Raw genomic sequence first — 20,000 nt, 5'->3', positions numbered from 1 at the left:
TTAAAGAGCTCAATAATCTGAATGCTATAGAGTGAATGAGCAGATACATAATTATAGAGTGTATTATTATATTATATATATTATATTATGTATATATATATATATTATGTATATTATGTATATATTATTATAGAGCTATAGAGTGAATGAGCAGATACATAATTAGAACCCCAAACACTATAACATTGAAGCTGATAAATGGGTTCTCTCTCCTGACAGGCTGAAATTGGCAACCCGCCTGAACATGTATTTTGTATGTATTTTCCGGTTTATCAAAGAGCTGGAGACACGGGGAGACCCCTGTTACTGAACAAACACTCTATAGCAATGATTACTATCACAATATACTGCTTTGCACCTTTTAACAAAACACAGTATCACTTAGCCTGTATACCTTTAACTCTAAATCAACACTGAGGATTCTACTGTGTTCTTTGATCCTCAGCATCCCAGCAAACCCACAGTAAGAATGAGAGTGACAGAATGTACAACCGCAAAAACCCTGAGCATCAATTTAACTCCAAAGAGAGTGTGAGAAGTGACCTGTAAAGACACCCTCACAGAGTTAAAAGTAGAACTCAGGTTTTGATGGGCGGAGTCAGAGTGAGGGATTAACGCAGCGAGGTCCTCGACAAGTCTCTGATGAAAGTTGTTCCTCTGCAGAGCTGTAAACTTTCTCTATTTTATTTTTATTTATTTTTATTTTTATTTTTATTAAATTTTTATCCCACGATTTTGTAACCCTATTTTTTACACCCAGTGCCGATTGTCTATGTAATCCTGGGCACTACCTTCCCTCTGCCAACCTAGGGAGGCCAGGGCCGAGCTCATGCCTCCTTCAATGCATGAGAGCCAACTGACTAGAGTTCTCAAATTCTACCCGAACCCGACCCGGCCCGACCCGACCCGACGTTTTCGGGCCGAGCCGGGCCTCAAAAGTATGCTAATTGGTCGGGCCGAGCCGAGCCTCGGGCTCCATGAAAAAAAAAAAAAAATTAATGATTTTTTTAAAATATTTAATTTTTTTTATAATATATTTTTTAATTCTGTTCTGTCTGAATGTGTATTTATCTATTATGAAGATGGCGCTGACGGCGCTGACTTACTGGCGTTAACTTGCACTGTGCTGCTCACGCTCATGGCTCAGGCAGCAGAGCGAGAGAGAGTAAAAAAAAAGCGATTCAGGGCGAGCGTTCCGGTGGTAAACAGAACACTCGCCACAAAACACACTCGCCCCCATTCATTTCGTGGACAGAGGCCGCCGGATTAGACCCGGGGCGAGTGTGTCTTGGGCGTTCTTGTAATCCATTTCCGCATATTATGTAGCCATGGTTCACGTTCATGTTTCAGGGCTACCGCATGATGCATCCATATCATTTGTAATACAAAAACCCACGTCAATTTCGGTCTACAGTACACCAGCCTTCAACAATAGTGTACATTCAGTGGTCAGGTTCGTTCAGAAATCAATGGACCCTTCTCCCTGTCACGACCGTCATGGATGAACTTCAACCTGGTGTTTGCACTTTCTCCATTTATGGCCCGTACATCTACATGAACATTCATATTTCAAATATAAAGTGCTTATCCCATGGCCACGGATGTTACATTTATGTACGGGGCGGGCTCTCAGAAGTACCCGTATCATCCGTATTGTTCAATAAAAAGCATTTTAATCTGATCGGTGGCCATTTTCTCCATGCGCTTTCAACAAAGCCACCCTATCGGTTTGTAGGTGTATTGCACTCTGATACATTATGAGAAAATGGCCACTGATCGGATTAAAATACTTTTTATTGAACAATACAGAATATACGGGTACTTTTGAGAGTCCCGTGCATAATTTCAACATCCGTGGCCATGGGGTAAGCACTTTATATTTGAAATCTGAACGTTTATATAGATGTACGGACTGTAAATGGAGAAAGTGCAAACACCAGGTTAAAGTTGATCCATGACTAACAGGAGTTTTCATGTACCGCAGGGTAAGACTGCCAGGAGCAGTTAATAAATAGACGAACAAATGAATTAATACACTTAAACAGGCAGCGCTGTGATTCTGAATTTTGTTACGATTACAGTGATTAGTAGCCTATTATTGACACCACCTGGGCGAGTGAGTCGTACTCGTATCGTGTAACTTTCCTGAAGAAGCTGTGTATGTGTTCAACAACACAGCCATTCAGCCTTGTAGTTTAAGTGCAGATTTCAGCTTGGGAAAAGCAGCCTCAAACGGGTTTGGGTACGTGGTTCATAGTCACCATTGCGTTATCGTGCTATTCCTATTCTTGCTATTATGTTGCAAATGATTGTGTGTGTGCTGACGCAATAACATTGACAGCTATGGCAGGTGACGAAAGTTTGCCAGACCTATGCCAGGCTAACAACGGTTGCTAAGCTGGCATTGGACAATCGCTTTTGCGGTGGGGTTTAGCGAAGGGTCCATTGAAGAACGCAGGAGCAAGCTTTCCATATATAGCCACGCGCGAGAACGTGCATACACGCAGTACACTACACGTGTCGTTGTTTTGTTTACGTTGTCAAAATGTTTTAATTTGAAGGTTTAACAGGATGTTCAATGTGTTTTTGTGAGTTAAGATTACTAACCGGCGTGCTCTATTAAGTTACACAAGTGGCGGAAACGGTGCTTTCTGATTTTCACAATACAATGTAATCCACCCGCGTTTAGTTCAGTATTATAATATTTTTCACCCAACGCGTGTAAACTTAAGCTAATAGGTTAACAACAGTCTCGAGTCGGTCTCAGACAGTCAGGGGGGAGAGGAGACGGAGACGATGCATCGCATTGCACAGAGGTGTGTCCGTGAGCCAAAGACAAGGATTTAACTTCATTTAAATCAACACAGTCAGTGTAAGTTAATGTCAGTCAGCGCCGTCAGCGCCATCTTCATAATAGATAAATACACATTCAGAACAGAATAATAATAGTAAAAATATTTAAAAAAAAAAAATCCAAAAACTTTTTTTACTTTTTTTTTTCCCCTCGGGTTTTTTCGGGTTTCAGGCCTAACATGATGGAAATAGTCGGGTTCGGGCCGAGCCTCGGGCCGGCCCAGTCGGGCCCAGTTAGGGCCGAGCCTTAATTTTCAGGCCCGTTGAGAACTCTACAACTGACCTTCTTGTCACCTGACAGGGGAGAGTTTCCCTGGTTGGACGTAGCGCGTGGAAGGAACACGTTATTCCAACCAGTTCCCTTCCCCTCCATCAGGCGCCCCGGCTGGCCAGGGGGAGGCAGTATAGAGACCAGGATTACTGCATGTTTTGGTGAGGGTATCTACCCTAGGAGACACGGGGAGAACATGCAAACTCCACACAGAAAGGCCCTTTCGCCAACCCCACCTAGGGTATGGGCACTGATGACGCGGAGGAGAGAACACGCCCCCAGCGCCCACAGCGTCCCCTGCGGGAATCGAACCCAGGACCTTCTAGCTGTGAGGCGACAGCGCTACCGACTGCGCCACCGTGCCCCCTACTGTAAACTTTCTCATGTGAAGGACCCCCACATTGATATGTATTTGGCCACGGACCAAAACATTTTCAAATTATTCAACATTTTTCAAACACTTTCAAGATTCTCAGAACCTAATTTGGACCCTGCTGCTCAGGAAAGGTAGTACAACACACCCTGAGTTCTGAGAACCCACAACTCAGAACTTCATATGTTTTGAAAATAGTGAAAATAGCATAATTTTCACTGTGGGGGCAGAAACCTCTTATCTCCATAATATTCTAACTTTTTTGTGTTTTTTGGAGTGGTACCACTCCCTATAAACAGGCCACGAAAAAGGGGCGTTCTTTCCGTCCATATTTATGCAACGTCTTAGGAAACGGGCCATAATATTATTCTATTCTATTCTATTTTTTTGTAAATTAACCCATTAAGACCTGAGGCGATTCTTAAAAAGAAATCTAAATCCTAACAAATTTTGGAAAAAAGTCCAAAAAATATTTTTTTCACGATTTAAAAAAAATAGCAGATCTACAAGCTCATAGCGCGGCACTCGGTGCCGCGCTATGAGCTTGTATATCTGCTATTTTTGAATAGCCAATGAAATCTAAAGTGACACAGATGCGTTCCAGGTATTAATGGGTTAATGCCGTATTTGATCATACTACGGGTCACACAAAAGCATCAAAAGTAGCAGGTCTACAAACACGACAAGTGTTGAGCTTGTCGATCTGCTGCTTTTGGCCGTTTTGGATTTTGAATGCTGAAAAGCAAGCAGTTTTGGACATAAGAGGTTTTTCCACGCCGACAGAGGCGATTATGTATTTCAAAGCTCACGCGTTGTGAGCTATTTTCTTCCCCCTAACACACCTCCCCCTTCAGGGATGGTTGTGGTTATTAATGGGAACGTAAAACAAAAGACAAAAAAGTCACAGAACTTCACAGGTTGTGTTAAAGTCTCAGGTTATTATTATGGGAGGTTCTGGGGGTCGAACCCTTCATAGTCCAAAAGCGCCATTAACCCATTAAGACCCGGGGACGCATACTGTGTCATTTTTAGATTTCTTTGGCAATTCAAAAACAGCAGATCTACAAGCTCATAGCGTGGCACCGAGTGCCGCGCTATGAGCTTGTAGATCTAAAAAAAAAAATTGGAAAAGATTTTCACAATTTGTGCAAATCTTTGAATATGTATGTATTTCTAAAGCGAACATTTTTAACTCAAATCTTTGCTTCTGGGGGATTCTACAAATGTCTTCTAAATCCTTTTATCAGTTTTTTTAAAAATAACGTATGTTGCTAATGTAATATCAGTGGTTCTCAAACTTTTTCATGTCAAGGACCCCTAAAATGATATGTATTTGGCCGCGGACCCCCATCTCAAAATATAATGTTCCAGGGACCCCCCAGAAGCAAAGATTTGAGTTACCAAAAAAATGAATAGCCAAATACATGTTAAAATGACACAGAGATGCGTTGCCGGTCTTAAAGGGTTAATGACTTGGCCTTTAGTTCAGGACGTCCCACTGAAGGTAAAGTGTCAGGTGATGACATGAGAGCTCAGGGTTCAGTCTGCTCTGAAAACACCCGTTAAGCTCCCTAAAGCATGCTCCCACCCTGCACCGGGGCTCTGTACAGTCTTTACAGGGGCAAACACGTAGAGGAAGGGGGGCCACATTGCAAAGGGGGGGGGGTGGGGGGTGGGGGGCGTTGAAGAAGAAGACGAAGAAGCAACAGGAAGAGGGGGGCAACCCGTTCTCACTCCCGAGGCGTCACATTTAGCCGCTCTGTCAGTCAGTAAGCCCTGAAACGTCAAAGTTTTGACATGACGGACACCATGGGCGACGTCGCATGTTGACAGAACTATGCCTAAACCCAACCCTAACCCTAACCTAAAAAATATATACCTAAGCCTGACCCTAACCTAGCCCTGAAACATGACTGTCATATCATGACAGTCATGGCGCTTCTTGTTCCCCGTTTTTGAAATTTCTACATTTACAACCCGTACATCAACATAAACGTTCAGATTTCAAACATAAAGTGCTGACCCCACGGCCATGGATGCAACAAGTTGAAACGGGTGGGTCTAAGTAACCCTGTATCTTCCGTATTGTTCAATAAAAAGCATTTTACTCCAAACGGCGGCCATTTTCTCATAGTTATAATCAGAGTGCAATACACCTCCCAACCGATAAGGTCACGTAGTTGAAAGCCTATGGAGAAAATGTTGAGAAAATGGCCACCGATCGGATTAAAATACTTTTTATTGAACAATACGGAAGATACGGGTACTTAGACCTGGGCGTTTTAACTTGTTACAACCATGGCCGTGGGGTCAGCACTTTATATTTGAAATATGAACGTTTGCGTAGATGTACGGGTTGTAAATGTAGACATATCAAAAACCAGGAAGAAGTAGCGTCATGAAGCGTGACAGACGAGCGTCACGTGAACCATGGCTAACCCTAACCATAACCCTAACAAAAACTGTACAGAGAGGGGGGGGGGAAAGTCCTACCCGCAGAGGGATTCGGTCACGGGTGGTTGCTGTTACTAGCCAAGCGCTTCTGCCAGGTTAGCCACCGAGGCGGCTGTCCCAATCCCAGATTAAAGTAGTAGTTGAAGCTCCAATGAGTGTCTTTTAGTTATTGTAGTCTTATAGTGACGCATTAGGGAGTGAAACTGACAGAGCGGCAATAACTGACTCCCATCTGTGAGAATGTGTTGAAGAGGGCAGGGGGGGGGCGGGGGGGGGTAGCAGTTCGGTGAAAAGTTTTGCTCCGAGAGTCTCTATGTACATTCTCCATCACCCTCGGAGTAGTGAGTGATGGAGACAGCAGGGAGGGAGGAAGAGGAGGAAGAAGAGGAGGAGAAATCCACGGTTGAGAGGTAGAAGGAAGCCAGTGGCTACAGTATTCCGGTCTGGAGGTGAGTAGAGAGAAGAGGTAGAGCAGAGATAGCCAGAGGCCATAGGGAGAGGCCGGACCACCGTCGGACCCCTGAAGACCGCGTCCCCCCAAAGTAAGCCACCTGGGCTGAAGAGAGAGAGAGACAAGACAGACAGACAGATAAGACAGACAGACAGACAGATAAGACAGATAAGACAAACAGATAGAGAGATGGAGAGACACCCTCCTCACAAGGACCCCTGAGCAAGCCCCCAGAACCCAGAGGCTGCATTGAAGCGCATTGGACATGCTGGCCACTGCCATGAACGAGCAAAAACAGTTTCAACCAATGGGCTCGACTCACGAGCTTGCGCACGAGCTTGTGTCACCTCCATGACGCGTTTTGCGTCATGGAGGTGACGCAAAGCGCGCCACCTCAATGACGCAAAACGTGTCACCGAAGCCCCAAATAGAAAAAGGGGTGATTTAGGCGTATGCACTGGCTGAGCAACTCAATGCAAGTGGATGGGCGGGGATTTACTGTGCCCTCTCTATTATTTTTAACTCTATGCCCCTGAGTCCCTGGACTCTATGTTGACTCCACGCTGTTTTCACCAGGGTATGTTTGGATGAGAGCCAACTCACATGGGGGGGGGGGGGGGTATGGGTGGGGGGGTTAGTCATGCAGAGCAGAGGGGTGCAGAGAGAAGGAGCAACGGTTTGGAGGAATGTCAGCATCTCTAAGCCTTTTGTCCAGAAAACCCTCTCATTAAGGCAGCTTAAGGTATCTCCTTCCACAGCAGCAAAGTCTTTGTCCAGCCTAAATACTTGCACTCTATGACGGTGACTCAGTAGCACTTTAAGGACAACTGTGGCCCAGTGGATGGAGCAGTGGTTCACACACTTTAACATTTATTTTACTTTTAAATGTTTTATCCCACGATTTTGTAACCCCCTTTTTTTACACCCAGTGCCAATTGTCTATGTAATCCTGGGCACTACACTCCCTCTGCCAACCTAGGGAGGCCAGGGCCGAGCTCATGCCTCCTTCAATGCATGAGAGCCAACTGACCTTCTTGTCACCTGACAGGGGAGAGTCTCCCTGGTAGGACGTAGCGTGTGGAAGGAACACGTTATTCCAACCAGTTCCCTTCCCCTCCATCAGGCGCCCCGGCTGACCAGGGGGAGGCAGTATAGTGACCAGGATTACTGCATGTTTTTGTGAGGGTATTAACGACCCTAGGAGACACGGGGAGAACATGCAAACTCCACACAGAAAGGCCCTTTCACCAACCCCACCTAGGGTTTAACATTTCAAGGACCCCCGGTTTGGTGTGCATTATTAGACAATTCATAAAAACAAATCATGAGGGAATTACAACGGGTAGTAGTAACAGAGAACATAATATCTCATTTAGCTTCTTTTTTATACAAATGTTCGTCAGTCCCTGGTTGTTTGTTGCTGTGAGGTGGCTAGGCTACAAGATGGCCGCCGAGGAGATGAACCCTTATAGGTCTATTTTGGTTCCTAACTATCAATCATTTTAGCTGGGGACCCCCTGGAACCCCCTCAAGGTCCCATTTGGTTCCATGTACACACTCTCAGAGTTACAGATCTATAACTAAGGGTCCATTTGGTTCCTAACTATCAATCATTTAGCTGAGGACAACCCTGGAAACTCTGTCCGCATGGACCCCTGGGGGTCCCGGACCCCACTTTGAGAACACCGGCAACACCCTCCAGTCTAGGTGTCAAAACAGGGGTCTTCAACAGGGGGTCTGGGACCCCTAGGGGGTCCTCAGAGTTACTACAGGGGGACCGCCAAATCTTTGTGTGATAGGATTTTTCTTTTACCTTAACAACTTGAACCCTAGCATCCCTTTTCTGAGGAGAACTTTAGCCAAAAACAGCAGATCTACAAGCTCACAACGCCTCGCGCTGCGAGGCGTTGTGAGCTTGTAGATCTGCTATTTTTGGCAAAGAGGTATAGAGGGAAAAAAGAACAGTAAATGTAAACGTTTAAAGAGTTGAATCTGAAACACAATTTTATACAATATAGAGGGGGTCCCTGCTTCAGCTCTCTCTCAACTAGGGGGTCCTTGGGCTGAAAACAAAGACCGCTGCTGTAAAGGCATTTAACCCCATAACAGCTCACAGGGAGCTGTTATTCTCTTCTGCACTGTCATTGTGTTTTTGCTATTTGCTATTCTTTAGTTTTATGCATCTTAATGTCATTTTAGAATGTGTTTCCTTTGCTTGACGTTTGGTTTAAAGCACATTGAATTGCCTTATTGAAATGTGCTACACAATGTGCTACACAATGTGCTTACACAATGTGCTACACAATGTGCTACACAATGTGCTATACAATGTGCTTACACAATGTGCTACACAATGTGCTACACAATGTGCTACACAATGTGCTACACAATTGTCTTGCCTCACCCCGCCGTGAACTCATCAGAGCCATCTGAACAGCCATCTGCTGGGTGGAGCAGTAAACACTCACCCACGCATGCAGAGCCGTCATCGTTGGGCGTGAAGCCCTGGTTACATCTCTTGTTGGAGCGACACTTGTAGCTGCCGTAGGTGTTGGTGCAGACCGGGCGGTCTGAGGGGCAGGAGGACGGGAACGCTGTGCACTCATCTTTATCTGAGAGGACATGAGGGGGGGGGGGGGGGGTGAGACTCATCTTTATGAAGGGGGTGTACAGTAAGTAGGCCTAATATAATACAATTATTATTATTATAGAGACCCCTGTTACTGTAGCAAAGATTACTATCAGAACATGTAACACTTCAGCTATTTAACACTTATTTTAATAAACAAAACATCACGTACACCCACTTCAAAATAACAAGGTTAATAGATCTTCTGAATTTACCAGTGCAACGCCCGTTTTCGTTCATGGCGAACCCGTGACCACACTGAGAGAGATTAACACAAGAAAAGACAATAAGGAACAAATAAAATACACATTCATTCAAACCAAGAAATGCTGAACCACTTTTTACACAATGTTACAGCTTCCAAGTATTATTATTATTATAATATCAGGAGTGAAAGTTTCAGGCTGGGCCGTGATATGTGGGACAAACGTGAACATCCTTTACTGCAGTGGTTGTCAAAGTAGGGGTCCAGGGGGACCCTCAGCGTTCCTTGAGGGAGGGAGCTCTAAATGGACCCTTACAGGTAGTGGTGGAAAAAGTACTCACATCTTTTACTTGAGTAAAAGTATCAATACTGCATTGTAGAAATACTCTGTTAGAAGTAAAAGTTCGGTAATCAAAATTTACTTGAGTAAAGTACAAAAGTATTCGCATCAAAATAGACTTAAAGTACCAAAAGTAAGGACTCATTGTGAAGAATGTCCCATTTCACAAGTTAAAAATCATTTGAAAATAGCAGATCTACAAGCTCACAATGCGCATCGCGATGCATTGTGAGCTTGTAGAACGGCTATTTTCAAATGGCTGAAATATGTATAGGGCTGAAGTGGTTAATGTGTGTTTTAATAATAATCAAAATCTACAAAGTAACTAAAGCTGTCAAATAATTGTAGCGGAGTAAAAGTACAATATTTGCCTATGAGATGTAGTGGAGTAGAAGTAAAAGTAATGAAAATTGGAAATACCCCAGTAAAGTAAAATTACCTCAAAATTGTACTTAAAGGGATACTTCACTTTCCGCCGGGGGACACATTTAAAAAAAATATTAAAAATAAATGAAAAAAGTTATGGAAAATTCATGGCCCCCTCACGCATTAGTAGGACACTCTAATGCGTGAGGGGGCCATGAATTTTCCATAACTTTTTTCATTTATTTTTAATATTTTTTTTAAATGTGTCCCCGGCCCTAAAGTGAAGTATCCCTTTAAGTACAGTACTTGAGTAAATGTAGTTAGTTACTTTACACCATTGCATTTGGTGCGCTCTCAGAGTTATGAAAGCCCTTGGAATGAAAAAAAATAAAAAAGGTTTCAGAACCACTGGCTGTAGTCGTACCTCTATCTCCACAGTGGGCGTGGCCTCCTCTTCGTCTCTAGGGTAATGTAACTGTATGGGTATGTAACTGTACTCGTACCTCTATCTCCACAGTGGGCGTGGGCTCCTCTTCGTCTCTAGGGTAATGGATCTCCAGCACCGTGTTGATCTCCCAGGCCTCCAGAGGTCTGGCCACCGAGCGGCCGTCAGGCCAGTACACCTCCACGTTGGTGGCAGTGTCCTTCCCTGCACGCACACACACACACACACACACACACACACACACACACAGAAGAAAGTTACTGCATGTGTTGATTTTGACAGCAAATGTTGATAGCCTTTGGAATAAAATTCCATTTAGTTTTAGTCATCTTGTTTTAATCAAATGTTTAAGTTTATGTCTAGTTTTAGTCGACTAAATATCTTAAGATTATTTTTTAGTCGACTAAATCAACTGTAGATTTAGTCGACTATAATATATGTTGGCGGTGCCTTGATGGCGTCTTAATGGCTGATTTTACACTTGGTTGCATGCTGAAAATAGCAGATCTACAAGCTCACAACGCGTCGCAGCGCGACGCGTTGTGAGCTTGTAGATCTGCTATTTTCAGAGCACAACACCCGAGTGACACCAAACATAAAATGACTTGTCTTTTAGTTCTACTGGATCTCTTCTCCACTAGATGCCTCACTAACATTTTAGTCTAGTTTTTATTTGTTTACAGAATTATCAGTATATTTACTGATAGTTTTATTCATCATAGCTTAGTTTTCGTCAGTGAAAAAAGGTACTGTCAACGGACATTTTTCTTCAGTTTTAGTCCACGAAATCACTATATGCAGGAAATGAAAAAAAAATTAACTATTTGTTCTGGTTAGGGTTACTTTAGGGTTACTTTACTTTAGGGTTACTTTAGGGTTACTTTAGGGTTACTTGTTTGTGATGTCATGTTGTGCATTGAAAGTAGCAGATCTACAGGCCCGCTGCGACGCTTTGTGAGCTTGAAGATCGGCTATTTTTCAGTGTGTGACACCAGCACGCAGCTAAGTACAGTATAAACTGCATTTAACTCTTTAACTGCCAAAAACGGGAATTCCCGTCCGATGGCTCTATGGCTATCATGGCCAATGACGGAAAGACGGAAATATAAAAAAAAAAAAAATTGAAAAAATTATTATTATTTTTTTTTTTTTTTTTGGGTTATCTCAAAGGAACTAGGAGATAACGCTATCCAAAAAATTGCTGCTACATTCACTTCAATGTTAAAAAACAAACGGAGGAAAAATGCACCTTTTTCCTGGCACTGGGACGACACAGTCTGAAATAAGTGTGGCAGTGAAAGAGTTAAGGTATTTTTTTTATATTTTGTGGGGTTTGTTAAAGGTATTTGATATGTTAAAATGAGTTTACTCATGGGTCTCTCCTACTGTAACTCTTGCTACCCTTTCTTTTTCTCTGTCTGACACGAACACGCACACACACACACACACACACACACACACACACACACACACACACACACACACACACACACACACACACACACACACACACACACACACACACACACACACACACACTTCTCCCACCATTAACCATTTTAATCAGGCATAAAGAAAGGTCCTCTCCAGTGAGCGGGCCTCTCAGGACCTTAATTAAAGTGACATTTCTAATGTAAACAGATCTTGCGTTACGGTGCCAGAAAGCTCTACTCAGCAGGTGTGCCTCTGACCGGGCCAAACGGGCCAAAGCACATTTCACCTGCTCAGCACCCATGTGACACCAGAATCAACTCAGCGAGCGGGTGGGTGGGTGGGTGGGTGGCTCTCACATGTCACATCGCCAGAAGTTAACCCATTCAATCCGGAAACGCATCTGTGTCATTTTAAGATTTGTTTGGCAATTCAAAAATAGCAGATCTACAAGCTCATAGATCTATGAGCTGAGCTTGTAGATCCGCTATTTTCTTTTTTTTTGTTCTAAAGATCGTGAAAAATAAATGTGTCAAATCTTTGAATATATATATATTTTTAAACATTTTTAACTCAAATTTCTGCTTCTCTTACTAAATTATTTGCTTCTAGGGGGGTCCCTGGAACAACACTTTGAGATGGGCCCACGGCCAAAAACATATCATTTTAGGGGTCCTTGAGAACCACTGATATAGAAACATACGTTTTTCAAAAAACTGACAAAAGGCATTTGTAGAATCCCCCCAGAAGCAAAGATTTGAGTTACAAATGTTAGCTTTCAAAAAAATATACATATTCAAAGATTTGCACAAAATGTCTACAAGCTTGTAGTGCGCACTTGGTGCCACGCTACAAGCTTGTAGATCTGCTATTTCTGAACAGCCCAAAGAAATCTAAGAATGACACAGATGCGTTCCCGGTCGTAATGGGTTACGGTTCTCTCTCTCGCCCAAAAAATGGTGGAGGTCCGCTCTCCCAGGACACACTGCGGTGGTTTTTGAAAAAACAATTTGTTCCCTGGCCGACATGACGCTATGAAGTAATCAGGCGTTTCAACCAGAGTGTCTGGAGTGTGAGGCCTGTTTGGACCTTCACTGATACAGAGCAGGCCCAGTGTGAGGCCTCAGCGCCAAACAGCGAGCAGAGGCCGAGCCGCGGGGGTGGAGGGGTGGGTGGGCTGGATGGCGACCAGCTGACCGGCCCTGGGGGTCCGAGTCAGGGAGCCCGGTTCCTAACAAGCAGTGGTGGAAAGTAACTAAAGTACATTTACTTAAGTACTGTACTTTTTTGAGGTATTTGTACTTTACTTGAGTACGCCCAATTTCCAATACTTTTACTCCTACTCCACTACATCTGGGATCCAAATATTGTACTTTCACTCCACTACATGTATTTGATTTTAACTTGAAAACTTTAGTTACTAGTTACTTTGTAGATTTTTATTATTATTACAAAACATACATTAACCACTCCAGCCTTATATACATTTCGGCCATTTGAAAATAGCCGATCTACAAGCTCACAATGCATCGTGATGCGATGCATTGTGATCTTGTAGATCTGCAGATCTGTAGCTTGTAGATCTGCAGATCTGTAGTACTTACTACTTTTGGTGCTTTAAGTACATTTTGATACCAATACTTTTGTACTTTTACTCAAGACATTTTTGAATACTGGACTTTTACTTGTAACAGAGTATTTTTTACATTGCAGTATTGATACTTTTACTTGAGTACTTTTTCCACCACTGGGAGCCGGGTTCCTAACAAGTCGGGCCGGCCAGCACCTGTCCCCCCATCCCACAAGTCCAGCTGCCTCCTCCTACAGCCCGGCCCGGCCCGCTCTGCCCTCCCCTGGGCCTCCAATCAGTGCAGGAGGTATTAGAGCAATGCTTTCCACATGCAGCGTTAATACAACCATCCTCCTCCTTCACTGTCTCTCTGTTAGAGTCTGCTCCTATTGTTCACTCTCCCGTTATGCACACGCACACTGAACTGTACACACCACTGGCTCTCAACGTGGGGGTTCCAGGGGGTCCCCAGATAAATGACTGATAGTTATAGATACCCAGTGCAGGCTTAACGGAAGGGTTTTAGGTGCTGAAGCACAGGGCACCAACCTGGGGGGGGGGGGGGGGGGACCAAACGGTGGGGAGAAAGTGAAAGAAGACTCTGAACTATTTCATAAAAACTGTGAAATGCGCCGGGCGGTGACGTGTACATTTTCAGGCTTAGAATAGAAAGTGCAGGTTGACGGTGGTTATTAAGGGTGTAGCATACCAAGGCCAAAGTGGGCGACGGGTTCCATCTCACACAGATACCCCGACCCCCCATCGATGATGCGCATGTGTGGCCCACTCCTCTTGGTGTACACGATCACCTTGGCCCCGCGAGCAAACGCACCAAACTGAGTCCGTGGGATGACCCGCAGCCACGAGTTACCCGTACCCTGCAGAGAGAGAGAGGACACAAGTTTAAGAGTTACCCGTACCCTGCAGAGAGAGAGAGGACACAAGTTTAAGAGTTACCCGTACCCTGCAGAGAGAGGACACACGTTTAAGAGTTACCCGTACCCTGCAGAGAGAGGACACAAGTTTAAGAGTTACCCGTACCCTGCAGAGAGAGGACACACGTTTAAGAGTTACCCGTACCCTGCAGAGAGAGAGGACACAAGTTTAAGAGTTACCCGTACCCTGCAGAGAGAGGACACAAGTTTAAGAGTTACCCGTACCCTGCAGAGAGAGGACACAAGGTTAAGAGTTACCCGTACCCTGCAGAGAGAGAGGACACAAGTTTAAGAGTTACCCGTACCCTGCAGAGAGAGGACACAAGGTTAAGAGTTACCCGTACCCTGCAGAGAGAGAGGACACAAGTTTAAGAGTTACCCGTACCCTGCAGAGAGAGAGGACACAAGTTTAAGAGTTACCCGTACCCTGCAGAGAGAGGACACAAGGTTAAGAGTTACCCGTACCCTGCAGAGAGAGGACACAAGGTTAAGAGTTACCCGTACCCTGCAGAGAGAGGACACAAGTTTACTGACACTTTACCAGTTGATGTTCTGGCATTTTACCAGTCTAGTGCAGTGGTTCTGAACCAGTGGTCCGGGGACCACCAGTGGTCCTTGAGGGGGTTACCACGGGGTCCCCAGCAAAATGAGTTAACGTAGCGTCACAATCATTTCAACAACTTAGCTTTGGCTATTCCAAAATAGCAGATATACAAGCTAATAGCGCGGCACCGAGTGCCGAGCTATGAAACATTTTGAAAATGTGTAAAGCAAACATTTTTAACTCAAATCTTTGCTTCTGAGGGTCTCTGGCACAAAACATCTTCAGATGGGGATCCGTGGCCAAATGTATGTCAATTTAGGGGTCCTAAAGTGTCTAGTGTATTAGCACTTCAGTATAACAGACACTGATACACAGTTTGGTTCCTGTAAACAGGATGTAGCTGTATATAGAGCACTTTGTTTGTTACAACTATTTGGGAAATAAACTCCTAAAATACATGCAAATGTATATTATGGCAAATAACATTTATTCTGATTAGACCACACACACACACACACACACACACACACACACACACACACACACACACACACACACACACACACACACACACACACACACACACACACGCACACGCCTACATACCAGGTTAACCTTGTAGACAGAGAGAGGCTGCGCTGCACTTTCACCATGGGACACAATCAAGTCCAGACGACCGTCTCCGTCAATATCTGTCACTACAGCACCTGAAGAACAGAACAAAACAATCACAGAGCTCATTAACTTCACAAACAAACAAACAAAACGTCAAACAACCTATTATGATACAGATCACAAGCCATAGGGTTTGTGGACCTCTGCTGCCATCTAATGGTAGAATGTGGTAATAGCGGGTTTAATCGAACCTGCTCAAGTCTTAGGAAGGTATCAGCCAGTTTGTATCTAATGTGAAGTCAGTGGTGTAAAGTAACTAAGTACGTTTACTCAAGTACTATGCTTAAGTACAATTTTGAGGTGTTTTTTACTTTACTGGAGTATTTCCAATTGTCAGTACTTTTACTGCATCTCAGAGTCAAATATTATACTTTTACTCCACTACAATTATTTGAAAACTTTAGTTACTAGTTACTTTGTAGATTTTGATTATTATTACAAAACATGCATTACCATTTGAAAATAGCCGATCTACAAGCTCACAATGTGTCGCATTGCAACACATTGTGAGCTTGTAGATCTACCATTTTCAAAAGATATTTTTATACATTTCAAAACTTGTGAAATGGGATATTCTGCACTGTGAGTACTTTTACTTTGGTACTTTAAGTATATTTAGATACCAATACTTTTGAACTTTTACTCAGAGTATTTCTACAGTGCAGTATTGATCATTTTACTTAAGTAAAACATTTGAGTACTTTTTCCACCACTGATCATAACCGTGCCCTGTGTCTCATCCATCACGTTCACAGTGAGCTCTCTCTCTCTCTCTCTCTCTCTCCACACTCACCCGTTCCTCTCCCCTCGGGCTCCGCTGCGTCGCCCACATTCAGCTCTTCTATCTGGGGGTCTCCGTGCTCTCTCCTCGACACCCTGACAAAACAATAGATCAATAAAACAATAGATCAATAAAACAATAGATCAATAAAACAATAGATCATCACCCAATGATCCTGAATCAATAATTCAGGTCTCTTTTGATGTCAAACAATACAGGGTCTAAAATAACAACGCAGCTTCCATGTGATCTGAGGGACGTCATGTGACCAGTCCATGAGGTCACTATTGTGATTTAGGTCATCTGACAGATGAACCCAATCTGACCTCCTTTGACTTCCAGTATAAATATGATATACATTTCAAAAAGTATAAAACGTGGTTTTGCAAGACAGACAGACAGACAGACAGACAGACAGACAGACAGCTGATTCAGCCCCGACAGTGTCAGTGGTGTAAAGTAACGAAGTACATTTAAGTACTAAGTACTGTACTCGAGTACAATCTTGAGGTATTTTTTACTTTACTGGAGTATTTCTAATTTTAGTACTTTTACTTCTTTACATCTCAGAGGCAAATATTATACTTTTTACTATTATTATTATTATTATTATTATTATTATTATTATTAAAACTTTAGTTACTTTGTAGGTTTTGATTATTATTAAAAAACATATTACCCACTTCAGCCCTATATACATTTCGTCCATTTGAAAATAGCAGATCTACAAGCTCACAATGCGTCACGATGCGACGCATTGTGAGCTTGTAGATCTGCTACAATTGAAAACTTGAAATGGGACATTCTGTATAATGACTACTTTTACTTTTGGTAATTTGAGTACATTTTGATGCCAATACTTTTGTACTTTTACTCAAGTAAATTTTGAATTCCGGACTTTTACTTTTGCAGCATTGATACTTTTACTTAAGTAAAACATTTGAATACTTTTTCCACCACTGGACAGGACATTGTACCAGACATCTCCCCCTGTGTGTGAACGTGTGCATCTGTGTCACTGTGGAGCAGGGAGCTGCTTCAAAAAAAATGGTATTCTTACTCAGCGAACCTACTCTGGATAAATAAAGGTTAGAAAGAGAGAGAACACAGAGAGAGAAAACACACACGTCTGTCTGCACACACACACGCACGGACGCACACAGAGAAGTGCACTGTAGTAGCTAAGTTTTAATGGTAGTTTGATGATGAATGTAATGGAGCGGTTATGTGGCTTCATTTAGTATTCTAAAACGGGGGAGAAAAAGAGAAACGAGAATTTTTAAATTCTCCGGCAAGGATACTTATCTAGTCTGGCACCCTGCCTACTGGCTCCACGCTCCACTGGATCTAGCATTAACCCATTAAGACCGGGAACGCATCTGTGTCATTTTAACATTTATTTGGCTATTCAAAAATAGCAGATCTACAAGCTCATAGCGCGGCACCGAGTGCCGCACTACGAGCTTGTATATCTGCTATTTTTGGAAAAGAAATCGTGAAAATGTGTGCAAATCTTTGAATATACATACATTTTTTACTTAAAATCTTTGCTTCTGGGGGTCCCTGGAACAAAATATGTTGAGATAGGGGGGTCCGCAGCCAAATACATTTTGCGTGGTCCTTGACATGAAAAAGGTTTAGAACCACTGATATAGAGCAACATACGTTAAAAAATAAATACATTATGATTTAGAGGACATTTGTAACAAAGATTTAAGTTGCAGAAGTTCGCTTTAAAAAACATATGTATTCAAAGATTTGCACACATTTTCACAATTTTTTTTTTTTAAATAGCCAAAGAAATAAAAAAGAATGACACAGATGCGTTCCCGGTCTTAAGGGGTTAAGACAGTTTTGGGTCTCTTTCGGGGCCGTTTGGCTTCCCGTCCTCATGATAACAGAATGAATGCACTTTCTCTAGAATATGATCCTCAAAACTTTTCAGCTCATTTATATTAGCACTGAGCAATTTGCTCAGTACCAACAAATAATCCCCATCCTGCTTTCATTAGAACAGGATGGGAAAACTCTGTGGACACAGGATGTTATGATGTATTATTTTACAACGAGCTTCAGGTCGTGAGGGTTCAGGAGTCAGATTGTAGCCCTGAAGCCTAACTGGATGAGAATATTCCCCAAACGTCAGTTTTTTTATGGGAAGACATTCTGTCTTTATTCTTGGGACAGGATGCTGGAAGGAGGATGACGGCCAGTGATCCAGAGCCCATGCAGGTCATACAGCTAGAACATGAATCAGCTCAAATTATCTTCTCTAATAGTTGGCAGAGGAAACGCCGGGGCTTGAACCGTCGTGCTCTTGTGTTAATGAATTCAATATACAGCCCGATCAATGCTCAATGACTTTAGGATTTTAACCCATTCAATCCGGGGACGCATCTGTGTCATTTTAACATTTCTTTGGCTATAAAAAAATAGCAGATCTACAAGCTCATAGCGCGGCAGATGAGCCTGTGGATCTGCTATTTTCTTTTTTAAATCTTTGAATATAAATACTTTTTAAAGCGAACATTTTTAACTCCAATATTTGCTTCTGGGGGGTCCCTTCTGGGGGGTCCCTGGAACACAATATGTTGGCGGACAAATACATATCATTTTGTCATGACATGAAACAAGTTAGAGAACCACTGATATTAAAGACACATACGTTTTTCTAAATACTGTTAGGATTCAGAAGACATTTTGTAGAATCAAAGATTTGAGTGAAAAGAATTTGCTTCCAAAAAATATATATATATTCAAAGATTTGCACAAAGATTTTTCAAAAATAGCAGATATACAAGCTCTATGAGCTTGTATATCTGCTGTTTTTGAATAGCCAAAGAAATGCAAAATGACACAGATACTCTCCCGGTCCTTAATGGATTAACAGCAAAGATCAGCACATAACATACTGTACACTGTACACATAACTGCACATACTGTACACATAACATACTGTACTAACATAACATACATAACATAACATAAATAACATAACATACTGTACTAACACGCTATGTAAGTTAACACACATCAACATGAAAGTATTGGTATCAAAATGTACTTTAAGTACCAAAAGTAAAAGTAGTCATTATACAGAATGTCCCATTTCAAGTTTTCAATTGTATAAAAATCTTTTGAAAATAGCAGATCTATAAGCTTACAGTGAGCTTGTAGATCGGCTATTTTCAAATGGCCGAAATGTATAGGCCCCAGAGCCATGGTAGAACAGTGAAGCTACCGTCGCCTGGTGGTCAAATCTGGGATTGCAATACTTCCGCATTTAAAACGCCACTGAAACCCTAGTGCGCCTGCTCGGTGATCAAGACTTCCGCATTTGGGCACACCCACATTTGGGCACACCCACATTTGGGCACACCCACATTTGGTGCCCAAATGCGGAAGTAGAGCGTTCTTCCAGGTGCTTTAAACCATAGACATATAAAGGTAGACGCCTCCTCCGGCTCTGAGGCGTCTGTATCTCGGGCGCGCACCAGCGTCCGCCCTCAGTCGCGTGCGTCACAGAAGGGGACGTTCGGTAGGCCAATCAGAGGCCTACTGAACGTCACAGAAGGGGACGTTCGGTAGGCCAATCAGAGGCCTACTGAACGTCACAGAAGGGGACGTTCGGTAGGCCAATCAGAGGCCTACTGAACGTCACAGAAGGGGACGTTCGG

The 20,000-nt window shown here is 43.0% G+C and overlaps 1 protein-coding gene across 1 annotated transcript in view; it reads right to left on the bottom strand.

The window, feature by feature from the left end:
• Window positions 1–20,000, bottom strand: part of crtac1b (cartilage acidic protein 1b) — a 74,199-nt gene that overhangs the window by 15,085 nt on the left and 39,114 nt on the right. Inside the window, exons 9-14 of the mRNA XM_080448921.1 lie at window positions 16,336–16,418; window positions 15,474–15,574; window positions 14,098–14,266; window positions 10,446–10,591; window positions 9,247–9,289; window positions 8,871–9,014 (exon numbers count right to left, since the gene is read on the bottom strand). Of these exons, the coding sequence (XP_080305047.1) occupies window positions 8,871–9,014; window positions 9,247–9,289; window positions 10,446–10,591; window positions 14,098–14,266; window positions 15,474–15,574; window positions 16,336–16,418 (686 nt within the window). The remainder of the gene's footprint in view (window positions 1–8,870; window positions 9,015–9,246; window positions 9,290–10,445; window positions 10,592–14,097; window positions 14,267–15,473; window positions 15,575–16,335; window positions 16,419–20,000) is intronic.

Source organism: Gymnoscopelus braueri (genome assembly GCF_963280865.1).
Source record: "Gymnoscopelus braueri genome assembly, chromosome: 14".
Classification (NCBI taxonomy): Eukaryota; Metazoa; Chordata; class Actinopteri; order Myctophiformes; family Myctophidae; genus Gymnoscopelus; species Gymnoscopelus braueri.
Note: the sequence above shows the minus strand (reverse complement) of the source record. Positions and strands in the feature narration are given on the sequence as shown.